The 15,813-nt window shown below is 50.6% G+C and overlaps 1 protein-coding gene across 1 annotated transcript; it reads right to left on the bottom strand.

Moving 5' to 3' along the window:
• Positions 1 to 12,703: 12,703 nt before the first annotated feature.
• On the bottom strand, positions 12,704 to 14,384 carry PPP1R3G (protein phosphatase 1 regulatory subunit 3G). The gene has a single exon (XM_046004185.1). It carries the CDS (start codon positions 14,371 to 14,373, stop codon positions 13,312 to 13,314), a length of 1,062 nt encoding a protein of 353 aa, XP_045860141.1. The 5' UTR covers positions 14,374 to 14,384; the 3' UTR covers positions 12,704 to 13,311.
• Positions 14,385 to 15,813: the final 1,429 nt, after the last annotated feature.

Here is a 15,813-nt window from a genome sequence, read left to right as displayed (position 1 = left end):
GATCTGACTGCCCACCTACCTTCCAGGGCTGCTGTTAATTACACATAAAGTTCTTCTGCCGTATTCGATGCAGAATAAGCCAGCAAACCTCAGCTGTTTTATTATATTTTTTATATGTTTTTTATTTTTTATTTATATTTATTTATATTTATTTATGTTTTATATTTATTTAGTCCAGAAACTGTATCAGACACCTCAGGGGATGCAGAAGTAGACCCGTTGTGGAATCTTCCCTTAATATACTTAATGACAGCACATTTCACACCGTACTTAAGACGTGTAAATACCTTTGCAAAGCCTAAAGTGGTAAGTTACCTAGGAGGGTCCTACTTGTCGGGCCAGATGCAGGAAGGGAGGTAAGATCAAAAGGAGCAATTACTTCTGCCTGAGCTGTAAATTCTAAGCGAAGGAGTCTGAGTTTTATTTAGTGGGAAAGGGAGCCGTTAAGAAGGGAACAGCGATACATAGCAGATTAACTGCGTAGTGACATACAGAATGTCCCTGAGGGGAGACAGCCGGGAAATTGTTGCAATAACTTAGATGCGCAGTCTAAGTCCTGGCTGGGGTGAGCAGTGCTGTGGGTTGGATAGAGAGGAAAGCATGTGTCCAAAAGTTATTTCCAAATGACAGATGTGAGGAGAGAATGGATACGTGAAATAAAGAATGGGAGGGAAGCAAAGATAACTGGAAGGCTGGGTCCTGAAAAACTGGCCGGGTGGGTTGCCTCTCTCTGAAATAAGGTGCAGGGCAACCACACAGCTCCCTTCAGGCAAGCTCACGTCCGCACACGTACACCCCACGGCTCCACTCTGTGCCTACAGTTCACACGACTCTGGGCTGTATTTGCAGTAGAGACACAGGGGCGTCTGCCCATCTCCCGAGACCCCAGCAGGAGACAGGTGTTCTTGACAACCATCTCGCACCATAACTCAACCCCACTTCCAACTACAGCTAATGGAACAGGGCTGCACACTCTCTTTGACCCAAAGGGGGCCAAATTTTTTTTAAGAGTGAGAGTTCTATTTCTATCCGGCCTATTTGCTGGAACTCAAGAGGCACAGACTTAGGAGAAGCCACCTTCCATCTATCATGTAGACAGAGAGGAGGAGATCTCTAGTCTGCAGGGAGAGAAGGATACAGCAGGACGGAGCGAGATGAGGCAGACAGAGTCCCTGCTGACTCCGGTAGCTCCAGGCCCTGCAGATGCCCAGCTGCCTCTGGACACTGTGTGATAGCCTCGCGTCACAGCCTGATGTCCATCAAGCGAACTCCCCTGTGTGCTCAAGACAGCTTGAGCTAGTTCTTGTAACTTGCCGTTTGGACATTGACTCATGCTGGTTCTTGCACTGCGGGGCTGTGCTGAAGACTACAAGAAGTTCACATTTTCCGGTGTACAAGGTCTCTAATGAAAAGGGGACCCAGTCCCTGGGCCAGTCCCCCAGAAGAAGCAGGTAACTGGAACTTTGATGACAGGAAATAGGACGAAGAGGGAGGATGACCTCTTGTCCTGATATTAAGAGGTCTAGATATCTAGCGCTGCACCCTCCTGGGAGACCTAGAAGGAAGGAAAGGACCCAAGGTGAACTGTCCTTTCCTTCTTACGGATGAACTCCAGATATGTTGTCTTTCTACAGTTGTGTCTGTGTTTATTGCGGTTGTACATGGTCAAGAGCAACGGGTCTGGGTGAGGCTGTCCTGGATTCAAACCCAAGCTCCGTCTCTTACTCACAGGGCACATCACTCAGCCTCTCCGAGACTCAGTTTCTTTAGCTATAAAACAGGAGTAATAGTCTCTCCCAGAGTTGTGCTGCAGTCTCTAAGGGGGCCCAGTGGCCTAAGCTCTGTACCCCTTAAGAAATAAGAACAATGAAGGTCAAATAGTAGTAGAAATAGAATTTCTTCTGTCATTGATGCTGACTCCAGTGAACAACACTGCAAATGTGTGAGTCAAAATGAGTACATACATTCCCAAGGAGACCCTTCCCACCAGGGAAATGTGAGTCTGCAGAGTACACACAGCCCAGGTTGTAGCCTCCCACTGGTGTGAGAGGGGACACCCTCAGAACCTGTGACAGGATCTCACACAACTGGAAAGTGTGGCCCAGTGGCCGCAACCCACCCAGCCGGTCACTGTGGGCAGCAGTGAGGAGGGCACAAGAGCCCACCAGTGAGGGCGAAATCCCTCCGGGTGCCCAGGTGTGGAAATACAGTGTTTCCCCTCCGCACCTCCCAGCCCATAGTAGTGAGGATTGAGTGAACTAATTCTGGCATGTGGCCTCACGTCCCATGAGGATCGAACCAACCTGAAATCAGCCATTGTTGAAATTGCTGAAATTGCCATGGTTGACAAGTTAGGACACCACTGACAAGTTCTGCCCACAACTGGGCTCGAGGGGTGCGTGTCTCGGGGACATGTGGGATGGGACGTGGACACCAGTAAGTCTCTCGCTTGTTCCGTCCACCCTGCTTCAGATGGGCTGTGAAGGTCTCCGCGTGCTGGCCGCGACTGCCGTATGCATCGATGGGAGGTTTCGCTACTACCAACAATGCTGCCGTTGCCTTTCTTGGACGTGCCTCTTGGTGCCCGCGTGTATACACTTCTGTACCTCCGTGGATCTTCCGATGGGGGAGGGGTTATGTGTGTTTTCCGCTCTAGCAGATACAGCCATATTGGTGTGCAATGTGGCAGGCCCACTCCCGGGATGTCTAGACATGCATGCTTGTGAGAATAGGGGTGACATCAAGTGGTCGAGGAGCAGCTCTCTGCTGTGGGAGGCAGTGGCCTTTGTCCAAAGGCTACCCTGCCCTCCACCCTCTGCCATGAGGAAGGATCATCTGACGGGAGCGGAGGCAGAGCCACCAAGGCCTACCAGCCCTCCCCCACCAGGCCTCCCCTACCAGACCTTCTTGCAGTACCAACTCCGGGGATTCCGAGGGTCAGGTTTTTTTTGTTTGTTTTGTTTTAAGATTTTATTTATTTATTTGACAGACAGATATCACAAGTAGGCAGAGAGAGAGAGGGGAGGAAGCAGGCTCCCTGCTGAGCAGAGAGCCCGATGCGGGGCTCGATCCCAGGACCCTGGGATCATGACCTGAGCTGAAAGCAGAGGCTTTGACCCACTGAGCCACCCAGGTGCTCCAGGGTCAGGTTTTTTTGAGGAAAACATTTCCGTGTGTGTGTGTGTGTGTGTGTGTGTGTGTGTGTGTGTGGAGCTGGCTAGGGTTTGTAGAAGAAAGGAAGATGGGAGCATGAGTGCAGAGAATGTGCCTGTAGATTCAGAATTGTCCACATAAGGGCCCCACTATCCCGAATGCAAGCTCCCGGAGAGCCACATCCCCTGTACGTCTTCATCCCCACGTATCCCAACGCCACGGCTGTGCCAGCCATGAGGGAAGGGCTCCATCGCCTCTTGGTGAAAGAATGGATAGATTCCGATGTGGTGACTGCGGGAAGGGTGTGGCCCCTGGAGGCGGCACCTGGCTAGCTTAGTCCTTAGGGCATGCAACTCTTGGTTGTGCGTTCCATCCCCATATGGGACAAGGAGCCTACTTTGAAAAGAAGAAGAAGGAGAAGGAGGCAGAGGAGGAGAAGAAGAAAGAAGGAGAAGAAGAAGGGGAGGGGCGCCTGGGTGGCTCAATGGGTTAAGCCACTGCCTTCGGCTCAGGTCATGATCTCAGGGTCCTGGGATCGAGCCCTGCATCGGGCTCTCTGCTCCGCGGGGAGCCTGCTTCCGCCTCTCTCTGTCTGCCTCTCTGCCTACTTGTGATCTCTGTCTGTCAAATAGATAAATAAAATCTTTAAAAAAAGAAAATTTTGGAAGGAGAAGGAGGAGGGATAGGAGGAGGAGGAGGCAGAGGAGGAGGAGAAGAAGAAGAAAGAAGAAGAAGAGGAGGAGGAGGAAGAATTACACACCGTCTTCCTCTTGTGGACTTTGCAGCATCTTTATAAGAGAAAAAAGAGTTAGTGGTGGATTTCTGGAGGACTGTGTGGCAGATAGGAGGAGAATCAGTCCCAGAAGGACTGACATGGAACAGCGTGGAGGGAAGGGAGGCAAATCAGAAGAGGGTGGTCACAAAAATCAAGACAAGACCCAAAGAATGGATTTCCAACAATATCAAACAGTAGTCTACAAACAGGAAGCCCTCCAAGACTAGTTTCTTAACATAGGGCGGATAATCTTTGAAGAAGCTGCCTCAAAGAAATACAAAGGTCTAAGTCAGATGAACATAGGTACATTGTATATGTTATAACAACCTAGAAACACAATATCCATCCCATCATGTGACTAATAGAAAACAAATGGCAAACACATGGTTAGTGCGGTGGTAGCCGCTGTGATGTGTCTCCCAAGTTGGAAGTTTCATTCATTCTTCCTACATTCAGATGAGGATAGAGAACATTTACCTTCAGAATGAAATCAATAGACACCAATAGAGATCAAAGGGAAAATGGAAGGATGTTGAGAACCAACTCTCTGCTTGGTACTTCATAAATAATTTCCCTTTGTGCTCGCAACAATCTAGTTAGGCGGGAGTTACTACCCCAAACTCACACAAATTACTACCCCTTAACTCACAGGTTAAGGGACCTATTTGAAAGCAGACAGAGAGCTGAGTTGGGGTCAACTGCATGCAGGTCTGGGTCCCTTGGAGCCCATGTGTGTTTCCCCCATCATGCCTCCCACCCTGGCATCTAAGTGGATTTTACTAGCATAGAACCTGACAATGCTTTATACCCCTCTCAATGATGGGGATTTTTTTGAAGGCTTAATTTAATTTTGCTCTTACTACTATTATGACTTTTCATTTGGAAATGGTCTAGATCTCCCAAGAAAATGCAGAAATAGAACAGAGAATTCTCCTGTATCTTTTGCACAGCTTTCCCTAGTACTAATATCTTCTACATTAAAGTCTTTTTAAAAAAATATTTTATTTATTTATTTGACAGAAGAACCAGAGAGGCAGGCAGAGAGAGGGGGAAACAAGCTCCTTGCTGAGCAGAGAGCCTGATGCAGGGCTCTATCCCAGGACCCTAAGATCATAACCTGAGATGAAGGCAGACACTTAACCAACAAAGCCACCGAGGCTCCCCAAGCTCAGAGTTTTCCAACCTCCGCAGTGAGGATTTAGGCCAGAGAATTATTCTGGGGGAGTGCTGTCCTGTGCCTTGTTGAAGCAGCAGCACCCCTAGTCCCAGTAGTGACCACCAAAAATGTTTCCAGACTCCATGATGGCTTTTAAGGTACCAAATTGCTTTACGTTCTTTATTCAAAATATGACTTTGGGATCAGCATTTTTTAGATGTACCATATAGAAAAATAAACACAGCAAACAAAGTTTTTTTTTTAAATCCTCAGAATTTAAAAGACGTTTTCAAACTCCAAAAATAGCACTATCCTTTAAAAAATCAGGAAGAAAGGTGAAGGCTGCTTCTTGACTACCTTTCTCTGTTTAAATAAACACTAACAAAAATCACATTCACAGAAACCTGTTACTCATCCCCAACATCCCACTGCGCACATTTCTCAAGCAAATCTTCAGAGACTGAGGAGGTTATTTTCTCTCCCATTATTAGAACTGTAAAAAAAAAAAAGTTCTGTGGAATCACATAACAATCTACTGTCTGAAATAGTGGCCCATTCTTGCAGCTGCTGTCTGGCTAAGAAAGGAGCATTGGGCCCCATTTGTTTCAGCAAAAGAGGGCAGACACTGGCCAGTCAAAGCTGATGGTTCTTTTTTGCCAGCTCTGAGAACTGCCTCTGCCCCCAGATGGGGCTGGGAACCTGCCAACTTCCCATGGTAAATCAGAGCCCTCCACAGGCAGTATCCCTAGAAAGCTTTGGAACTCCGGACACACACTTACTGAAGCTACGTCGCATTTTAGACTTTGGAGAAATGACTTGGGTGGGTCAGCGACAACCCAGGGACGGTCAACCTGAACAAAATCGGGCTCAGGGCTGATGCACGAAACCCAAGTCCATCTTTCCTCACGGAGGGCGCCATTGCACACCCAGCTGGGTCTCCCTCCCCACAGCCCCAAACCTCTGCGATCACTTAATGGATCACATATCCCAGGCATCTGCCATTGCCTCTTACGCCAACTCCTACAGAGAATGTTGCTGAATTGTTTTAGAAGCCCTTGGCTGTCACATGATTCTCCGGATAGTGAAGACTCTGTTTGTAAGATCTTCTGTACCAACTGGAGAGTCAAAAGCCAAGGCTCCAAAAGCTATGCCTTTCACCTCACAGCGGCCATCAGCACACTGCTTCTGCCCGCGCCAGACAGAGCCTGCTGGGGTTGGGAGGGGACAAGCCGTGGTCCAAGCCTGAGACCCAAAACAGGAGCTTCATCCCTTCCACCTTCTCAGGGCTCTTGGCCGTGGTAGGTAGTGCCAGGCAGGACAGGCCTGATCCTCAGAATTCAATGCTTTTACAACCTATTTTTTTTTTTTTTTGAGATTTTATTCATTTGTCAAAGAGAGAGCACACAAGCAGGGGGAGCAGCAGGCAAAGGGAGAAGCAGGCTCCCCGCAGAGCAAGGAGCCCAATGCGGGACTCGATCTCAGGACCCTGGGATCATGCATGACCTGAGCCAAAGACAGACGTTTAACCAACTGAGCCACCCAGGCGACCCTTTTACAACTCTTTTTGAACCTGTTGTTTCCTCTGCCAGAAAACTAGTGTCTCCGGGCATGTTGTACCAATACATAAATTTATTTTTAATGACTTTATGGTAAATAGCAAAGTCCCAAGTAACACAGGATCTAAGAACAGAAGCAACCTCTAGTTCAGATTTGGGGAAATGGGGGACAAAGGGGTTACTCACAAACCTTTCTAAATAGGTACTCTTATTATTGTTATTTATTTATTTATTTTTGCAAAAAAATGATTATTATTATTTGCAAAAGAATATATCCTGTATTTCACTGTTAAGGACTTGTCTGCAACTTAACATCCATTTATTTCCACAATTATCCATTTATATTAATGTATGGGTATCTCAGGGACCTTCAAACTCAATTTGATGTCTAGACTTATGATCCTAAAACAATAGACCTCACTAATCTCGGGGTCTGAATTTAAGTGTGGTATGAGTGACACATTAGCTTTGAGATTTTTCTGGCTGAAAAACGTAGTATCAAAAATAACATGCCTGGGGCACCTGTGTGGCTCCAGTGGCTAAGCAGCTGCCTTTGGTTCAAGTCATGATTTGGGGGTACCGAGATCGAGCCCCACATTGGGGGCTCAGCAACATGCCTGAAATCTGTGCCTAAAAACACAATTTGCTCCTTAACCAGACAGGAATATGCAAATGGAATGTTCTGGACTATTTCAAGTCATTCTGAATATAAACTCACATTTCTTTTTAAATAATGTAAAATTAGAAAAAAACTAACTCTCTCCAAAAATGTGTAACCTGTTTCACCACACAAGAACAGCCTCTTCTTGACAATAAGGATGTTTTACCAAAAGATGTCGAGGAAGGAGCAGAAAGGACATGTCCTCTAGAGAGCACTGCAAGGGGGCCCCCTTGAAGGATTATTAGTCTCCCATGATCATAAACTCCTCGTCTGCTGGAGTGAATGCTTCTTCAACCTCACACGTGTGTAGCTATTTACAGAAAAGCCATCTGTAGGACGTGCTCATGAATTTTTCAACTTGGAGATTAAATGTTTCAAGCTTAGTTCACAAAATCTACCTGTTTTCCATCTTTACTCAATTCAGATTTTCAGACAGAATTTCTCATTTCAGGACACATTAGGATGCTGTTGACTCTTCTCGGGAAATGACCTCAGGTAGCAAGTTTCAAAGGACCCGAGCAATGCCAACAAAAAGAATGGGATGAGTAAATGCAATCGTGGAGAAATTATACTGGTCTAATTTCTCTAAATGTCTGTGTGTGAGTCTAAAATACCTTTGCTTTACCAGAGGTGTTTGTAGATATGTCGATTTCCCGGTTGAACTGGCTCTGAACTCATGACTTAAAGTATTCTGTTAGATTCACTAGCAAATCTCACCAGCACATCTTAAAAGTAAGCCCTTGATCTTCTCCATCTCAAAAACCGATATTCAGCTGAAATGTGACTCTGTTCTCTCCTTGCCAAGATCTGTCCCGGTAGAGATGGCCAAGGTCAAAAACTAAACTCCACAAAATGCAAATACAAAGTATATCTGAAAGATTCAAGAAAGCATAAATCCTAATGAGCCCAAAGTTATTAAGCTCATTATTTAGCTCCGAATACCTCGGAAGATTCAAGGACCACTTAGGGCTGCCTTCCGGTAGTTTCCCTGATCAGCTAAAGGGAGTCCGGAGAGGAACATGAAAACAGGGCTGATCACCTAGCGGACTGTGTCTATTATGCAGTGGGAAGAGAAATCTGGGTTGGCCTCTCCCAGCGGGTTTCAGGCTCCACCTGTTATCTACAGGGTGGCCGGGATTGCTCTGCGGAGGGAAAGCCAGGGTTATTGGGCTGAGCCGGGACTGTCAGTTTCCACCCTGCTCCCAGCCCTTTGCCCCTGTGGCTGCATCTGGCACATCGTAGATCTCTGGAAAGACCTTCCTGGCCCTGGTTTCACGGGGATTGGCTGTGCAAAGGCTGGACTGCAAACAGCTCACTGTTTGTCAGGTTTGCTTATTAAGTTCCCACACGTCACGGGACTGTCTTTAACCTACAAACCCGTGCTCCCTTGCGTGAATCAAAAATACACATTTGATTCAGTGCCATGATGTCACAGAAAAGGAAAGCATCCCATTTCCTCCCGAAGGCTGTTCCTTGCCCTCCTGACAAAGCACGTGATGTGGATCACACTACTCCAAGTGGCTCCAAGCCACACGCGCCTAAGGAACTGACTGAGTCAGGGAATGGAAGAACGCTTCCTACTAAAGTATGCACACCCGCTGTGCTGGAAAGCAGCAATATGGGGAACTCGTGAGATAACGTACAGAGACCAACACTACAACTCCCCAAAATGAAGGGAACAGAAGGCTCTGCTTTGCTGTGAGCTGACAGGTGAACGCGCTCAGGAACCACCCTGTCACCGGGGAAGACCTCAACCCCAGGCAGGGCAGAAGGAACGGCACAGCAGGTGAGGGTGTGGTCAGACCGAAAGCCCCCTAGGCACCTGCTTTCTTCCCCGGGAGAGAGAAGGTTCTCACATGACAACTGCCCCACCCTCAAGCGCTGCAGGAAAGCTGTGGTGCCTCAGGGTCCCCCAGAGCTCTGTGGGCTCCCAGCCCCCCAGCACCCACTCCCTGGAGCAGGATCCTGACCTCCCTAAGCGAAGTCTTCCTACGCCTGGGGATGTAAGGAGGGAACTCCTTCCCTATAGACTGTCATGTTTCCTGCCACTGTTTGTGAAACTCTTCAGGTAAGGACACACGCTTTGAGATACCCAGGTGGCTCAGTCGGTTAAGTGTCTGCCTTTGGCTCAGGTCATGATCGCAGGGTCCTGGAGTTCAGTCCTGCAACTGGATCCTTGCTCAGCGGGGAACCTGCTTCTCCCTCTGCCTCCTGCTCCTCCTGCTTGTGCTCTCTCTCCTTCTCTCTCTGACAAATAGATAAATAAAATCTTTCAAATTAAAAAAAAAAAAAAAAAAGGACACACGCTTCATTCAACATGCCCTGACCCAGTGACCCATGCACTCACATGCCCATAAAGAAGAGACTGGAACCTCTCTGGTGGAGGTCAGCATCATTAAATGAGCTGAGCAGAAGTGAGTCTCATTAGCGCTGGGCAAGATATTTCAGCTGTTATATTTCAACCAGACTGACCCCCCGCTTCCTCGAGCTGAGGTAAATATTCCTGCCAAAAAACAATGAATTTTGCTTTGGGGGATGATGAGTGTGTGAGTTTTCATTCCATTCTGGAAATACACTCTTAAATATTTCCCTAGCCTTGTGATTATTGCCCCTTCCTCTAAAACTGCCTTTTCAAAATCAAAACCTTCCTTAAGTTTCTTTACAAAATGTTCGCTATCAGTCTAGGATGAAAAGTTAGCACTTTATAAAATAAAATAGACATTGAGACGATTGCCCAGTACTTTGAAAGGCTATAACCACATGCACACAACTGGGCTGTTCCAAACATTCCACAGAATTCTGGACCTTAGAAAAGCTATTCTCCACGATTTGTGACACAGCAAAGCCAGATTTCCTCACCTAAAAGCCAGGTTTGACATTCGTTAAATTATGAAATAAGTACTTCTAAAATTGGTTGCTTGAATTCCAAAATACATTTTTGGAAGTCAATAATTTTTTTTAAAGAATAGAAAATTTGTGCTTCACACTTCTTTCAAACCCATTTCTTCTTTTATTCTAGATTTGAAGGGTTACCATTTTAAAGAATGCCAGACAAGGGGATCTCTATTTTGATCACGATATTGGGTTCCTAATTCATGCTTGTGTAATTTTAAATAATCCCAAACAATCCAAAATAATGCACAATTATTATAGGAACTAGCATTTCAAACTGTGCCGGAGGCTACACAAGCCATCAATACTTTTCAGTTAAAATGTGTTCCCAAACACATACGAAAAATACATTTATCTAAGTATTATTATGCAATAATGTACTTTTTTTAGATTTTTAATTTAATTTATTTATTTGACAGAGAGAGAGAGAGAGATCACAAGTAGGCAGAGAGGCAGGCAGAGAGAGAGGGGGAAGCAGGCTCCCCACTGAGCAGAGCCTGATGTGGGACTTAATCCCAGGACCAAGATCAAGACCTGAGCCAAAGGCAGAAGTCTAACCCACTGAGCCACCCAGGTGCCCCAATAATGCACTTTTAAAAAAAGAAATAGTATATTGAACCCAAAAAGGGACATTGCTTATTTTTGTAACAGAAAAATGATGTAATTCTAAACATTGCTTATTTTTATTGTTATAAAGTTTTTTATAACTAGATGTGAACTAAGCATTATTATTTAATAGACGTGACTATTTTTAGTCTGCTTTACTCCAAGTGTAAATTATAATTTATTGGCTTCCGATGGCTTTCCACTAATAATTATTTGAACATTTTCCCCAAGACCAATGAATTACCTCAGGCAAACACTGTTATAGTCAAAAGCGATGTCTCCAAACCAGAAGTAAATTAAATATTATTGTGGCTTAAGACATCTCATTTTGAAGCATGGAAGTATCTGGCAGTTCCTATGATGCTACATTTCAGCCGTACTGATTTATTATTATTTCTTAGATGAAAGAGGACAAATAGATTTTCCTCCGCTGTATAGTAATAATTGTACATTTGGCATCTTAGTGTTTATTCTAACCAAGATTACTGAAAGTAATGTAAAGAGTATCACTTCTAAACAGCAGGGGTGAATTTCAAGTGGCAAACCTCACTAAAAGTTTAGCTGCTTTATTAAGTGTAACTCTCAGCATAGAGTGTTAAAAAATACTTCTCTAGAGCAGGAGCTGGCAAACTTTCTATAAAGGACCGGATAGTAAATATTTTAGCTTTTGCCATATGGTCTTTGTTGCATCTACTCAACTTTGCTCTTGTAGCAGGAAAGCAGTCCGAGATTATATGTAAATGAATGTGCATTGCTTGCGTTCCAATAAAGCTTTATTGATGGACACTGGAATTTGAATTTCATACAGTTCTAATGTGTTGCAAAACAGTACTCTTCTTGAGCTTTTCCAGCTGTTTAAAAGTTCAAGAATCATTCTCAGCTCTCGGGGTCAATAAGAAGAGACTTCAGGCTGAATTAGGCCCATGGGCTGTGCTATGCCTACTCTGGTTCCCCTAAAGCACCAGTAGAAACCATCCTTCCTTAAAGATTACCACTGCAAAAGGCATTGATGGTGCATGTGCAGGGAACTATGAAAACGAAAGAAAGAAAAACTACCAAAGGATAAACAAGGTGTGGTGAAAGATCAGGCCCTCACCCAGCATGCTCACCCATCCTGCTAACGCAAGGCCACTTCATCCTGGCATCCACGGAGGGCCAGCCTGCAGAGCCCCTATCTGGTTCTGATGTACTCGCTGGGCATGTTTCACCATCTGTGAGGTTGTCACTACCCACTGGGGCTCCCAGTGCCGACATAAAGACACCTGTCCATTCCCCCTCTGCCCACTCCTATCATCCAGCCCTGAAAGCCCAGCTTCTCTGCCCTGCTGCTAAAGGCCCAGAGAAGTCCAACAGCTAAGCTATTCTGAGCTCTGCCTACACCAAGGGGGTTGAGGGTCAGCAACCCTGCAGCTTACAGCAAGCCGACCAGACTACTCTGCTCTTTCAATTCACTAAGCACTTTATTTTGGCAGGGAACAGAAGCTTTCTACAAAACGTTCTAAAGAATGTTTTTTGCCCCTAATGGGAAACCTGGGCCTCTGCATCAGAGAGGAAAGACTGAAGAACAACTTAGAAATCCTGTTGTTTAGGGGCCCCTGGGTGGCTCAGTGGGTTAAAGCCTCTGCCTTCAGCTCAGGTCATGATCTCAGGGTCCTGGGATCGAGCCCAACATCGAGCCCTGCATCAGGCTCTCTGCTCAGCAGGGACCCTGCTTCCCTTCCCCTCTCTCTGGCTGCCTCTCTGCCTACCTGTGATCTCTGTCTGTCAAATAAATAAATAAAATTTAATGAAAAAAAAAAAAGCAATCCTGTTGTTTAATTATTGTTAACGGGCCAGGACGATGAGCTGAGGAAGATCAAGACCTCCCCAACAACCCAGGAGCTGGAAGAGAAAATACAGCGAGAAAGGGTGTGCAAGTGGCCTTTATTTTTTAAAGGACATGTGTACACAGGGGCCCAGTAAATAACGTCCAGTCTGTGCAAACATCCCCCAGATCCCAGTTAAGAGAAAAGGACAGCCCAGCCAAGGCCCCACTCGGTTTTCACGGAGAAACAGGACCCTGGGTAAAGGCTCCGGCGCACGCCCCAGGTCCTGCGCCTTCTCTCGGCAGGCACGATGTGGCAGGATGGCTGTCCTTTTCCCGAGACCCGAGGCGTCTCCAGCAAGCTGCAAAGGCTAAAACACGACGTCTACAGTTGAGAACAAATCCCAAGGTCTTACAGCTGTGCACAGGGGTCAGGACCTTTTTCTTGAAGGAAGCTACGGCTCAGTCAAGAATTTCTTCGCATTCTGGCGCAAGGCAAGAATTCTAGAGGCAGCCTAGGGAGGCCTAAGCGAGGAGAAAACGGGCCGGGGAGGTTGGGTGCGTTGCCCGGGCTCACGATGCTTGCTCGAAGGATCTGTCCTGGAGCGAGTTTACAGCTGAGCGGCTCCCTCCTCTCCTTACCCGGTGGACGGTGCTCAGGAAGACGCCCCCGCAGGTCACCTCGCTGCCTGGGCCCCGGCCTAGGGCTCAGAGCGCGTCGGAAGGGCGCACATAGCGCAGCGTGTAGTTGGCCCCCGCGTTGTTGTCCCAGAACTCGCCCTGGGCGCAGCGGTAGCAGACGGCGAAGTGGACCGCGGCCCCCGGCGCGTCCGCGTCTTCCCCCTCCTGGGGCTGTAGACCCGGGGGCAGGCACAGCGAGAAGTGGAAGCGCTCGGCTCCCGGCTCCTCCCCGGCGTCCCCGGACTCCCCCGACGACGCCTCTGCCGGCTGTGGCTCCGCCGGCTCGGGCCGTAGCTCGGCCGGCACGTCCAGAAAGGAGCGCCACTCGGTGAAGGTGTAGCGCACCGCCACGGTTCTCGGCCCGGGGCAGCCCAGCACCAGGCCGGAGCCCGTCACCTCTGCGCCCGAGGGCGCCGAGCACTGCACGCGCTCCAGGCACACGCGCTGCCGCCGCAGGCGCTCGGCGGCGGTGGCCGGCCCGGGAAGCTCGAAAAGAGGCCGAAGCCGAAGAGGTGGCGGGGAGAGGGGCGCGGCCGCTGCCGCCGCGGCCAGGAGGCCGGGGAGCTGCTCCAGGTCTTGGGCGCGCATGGGGAAGCTGCGGAGGCGGGAGAGCACGGCGGGGGGTACCTGCGGCTCCTCCGCCTCGCTGAAGTGCTTCACGCTGGCCAGGCTCAGCCCCAGCGCGTCGGCGAACTGCACCCGCTTCTTGCACTTGGCGCAGCAGCCGCCGGGGCTGTGCGGCGCACCCTCGGCCCCCTCGCCGCCCTGCGGGCCCAGCCCCAGGCCAAGCTGCTGTCGCTGCTGCAGCAACTTGGCCGCCTCCAAGATCGGGTCCGCGGGCAGCGAGAAGGAACGCGGGAGGCGGCGGGGGCACTCCCAGGGCTCCTCCTGCTCCCGGGGGGCAGCCTCTTCCTCCGCGGACAAGGGCTCAGCGTCCGGGCCCGGGGCCTCCGAGGAGCCGCCGCCGCCGCCGTCCCCGCCACTCTCCGCACAGAGGACCGCCGGGGCGGGCAGCCCCTCGGCCGGCGGGGGCTCTGCCAAGAGCGCGGGTCCCTGCTTCTCCAAACTTAGCGTCCCCTGGGGCTCCATGACGTCGCCTGGCCTCGGATCGCGTCCCCCCGCTCAGGACTCCCCTGGAGACTTAACACCTTGGGTCTTTGCAGGAGCGCGCAGAGCCCGCCCCGGGCCGGATAGTAGAAGGCAGTCCCTGCCCGGGAGCCTCAGGTTTTAGCGGCGGCGGCCGGGGCCGGAGTGGGAGGAGGATGCGGGCGTGGGGCCGGCTCCGGGGATTGAACCTGCGGGCAGCGGGGGAGGGCCCGGGGCGGGGAGGCGCGGGCCGTGGGAACACCTGGAAGCGGGGCGGCGCGGGCCGGAGCGACTGGGCGGGTTTGCCGAAGGCTCGGGCAGAAGGTGAGAGACGGCCCTCTGGAAGTCGGCGCCCCCTCTCCCTCGCGCCCACCCGGCGGGGCCCGCGTCGGTCCTGCCTCCGGAGCTCCTGGGGTGAACGGGCGCGCAGCTCTCGCGGACGCGGACGCCGACTGCCTTCCTGCGGCGCGTGCTGTCAGCCCGCGGGGCCTGGCGGGTCTGCCCTCGGGCGGGTCGCGGAGCGGTCTCCTCCCGGCGGTCGCATCGGCCCAGGAAGTCCCCGGGCAGGCGCGCAATTAAGGAAGCTGCCCTGCGGGGGAGCCGGGAGGCGGCGGGCCGCGGACTGCGCGCGCCTCCTTCGCTTTCTCTTCTGCCTCCCTTCCCAAACTTGAGGGCGCCGCGGCTCCAGTCCCGCTCGCCAGCCAGCCCCGGCCCGGCGCGCTCGCCTCGGCGCTCCCGCGGTGCCGGCGCCCGGGGGCTGGGGCCGAGGCCGGGGCGGGGACGGGGCCGGGCGGCGCGGAGTGGCGGCGGGCCGCGCCGGGAGCTGCCGGAGGCCATTAGCGCGGGGCCCGGGCGCACGTCCCCACTCCTCCCCCGGTCCCGCCCGCCGCGCTCGGGGCCCGAGGACTGGGGGCCCCGCGGGACCGACGCCGCGCGGCGCTCACAGCCTCTCCCCGCCGCCGCGAGGGGCCCAGGCGCGCGCTGGGGCTGCGAGGCGGCCGACCCGCGGCTCTGCCGACGGAGCGCGGGCCGGGGCCCCGGGGAGACTTTCCATAGTGGGCTTTTGTGGTTGGTTTTGTCCGGTTTTGTTTTTCAGGCTGACTTTACCTTGGTTGGAGTTCGTGGTTCTCAAACATGAGCGCGCGTCGGTGTCACCGGAGTCGTGAAAACGGCCCTGGGCCCCACGCGGGGGTCCGTATCTCTTGAAGTATCTCTAACATACTGACGCTGGGCTCTAGGGTCTGCCTTTGGGGCGCTCCGTCCAAACCCGTGTGGACCTGTGGAGTTCCTTGTGTAAAAACCTAGGGATTCGGGCGTTCTTAGACGTAGATCCAGTATTTCAGGAAAAGAGAGAGGAAGGAAGGAAGGAAGGAAGGGAAGAAGCCAGCCTACCCAAGTCATTTAACTGAGGCATTGTAACTAAAACACCTTATTGTCTGGCAG

The sequence above is a fragment of the Meles meles genome, chromosome 5 (genome assembly GCF_922984935.1).
Source record: "Meles meles chromosome 5, mMelMel3.1 paternal haplotype, whole genome shotgun sequence".
Taxonomy (NCBI): Eukaryota; Metazoa; Chordata; class Mammalia; order Carnivora; family Mustelidae; genus Meles; species Meles meles.
Note: the sequence above shows the minus strand (reverse complement) of the source record. Positions and strands in the feature narration are given on the sequence as shown.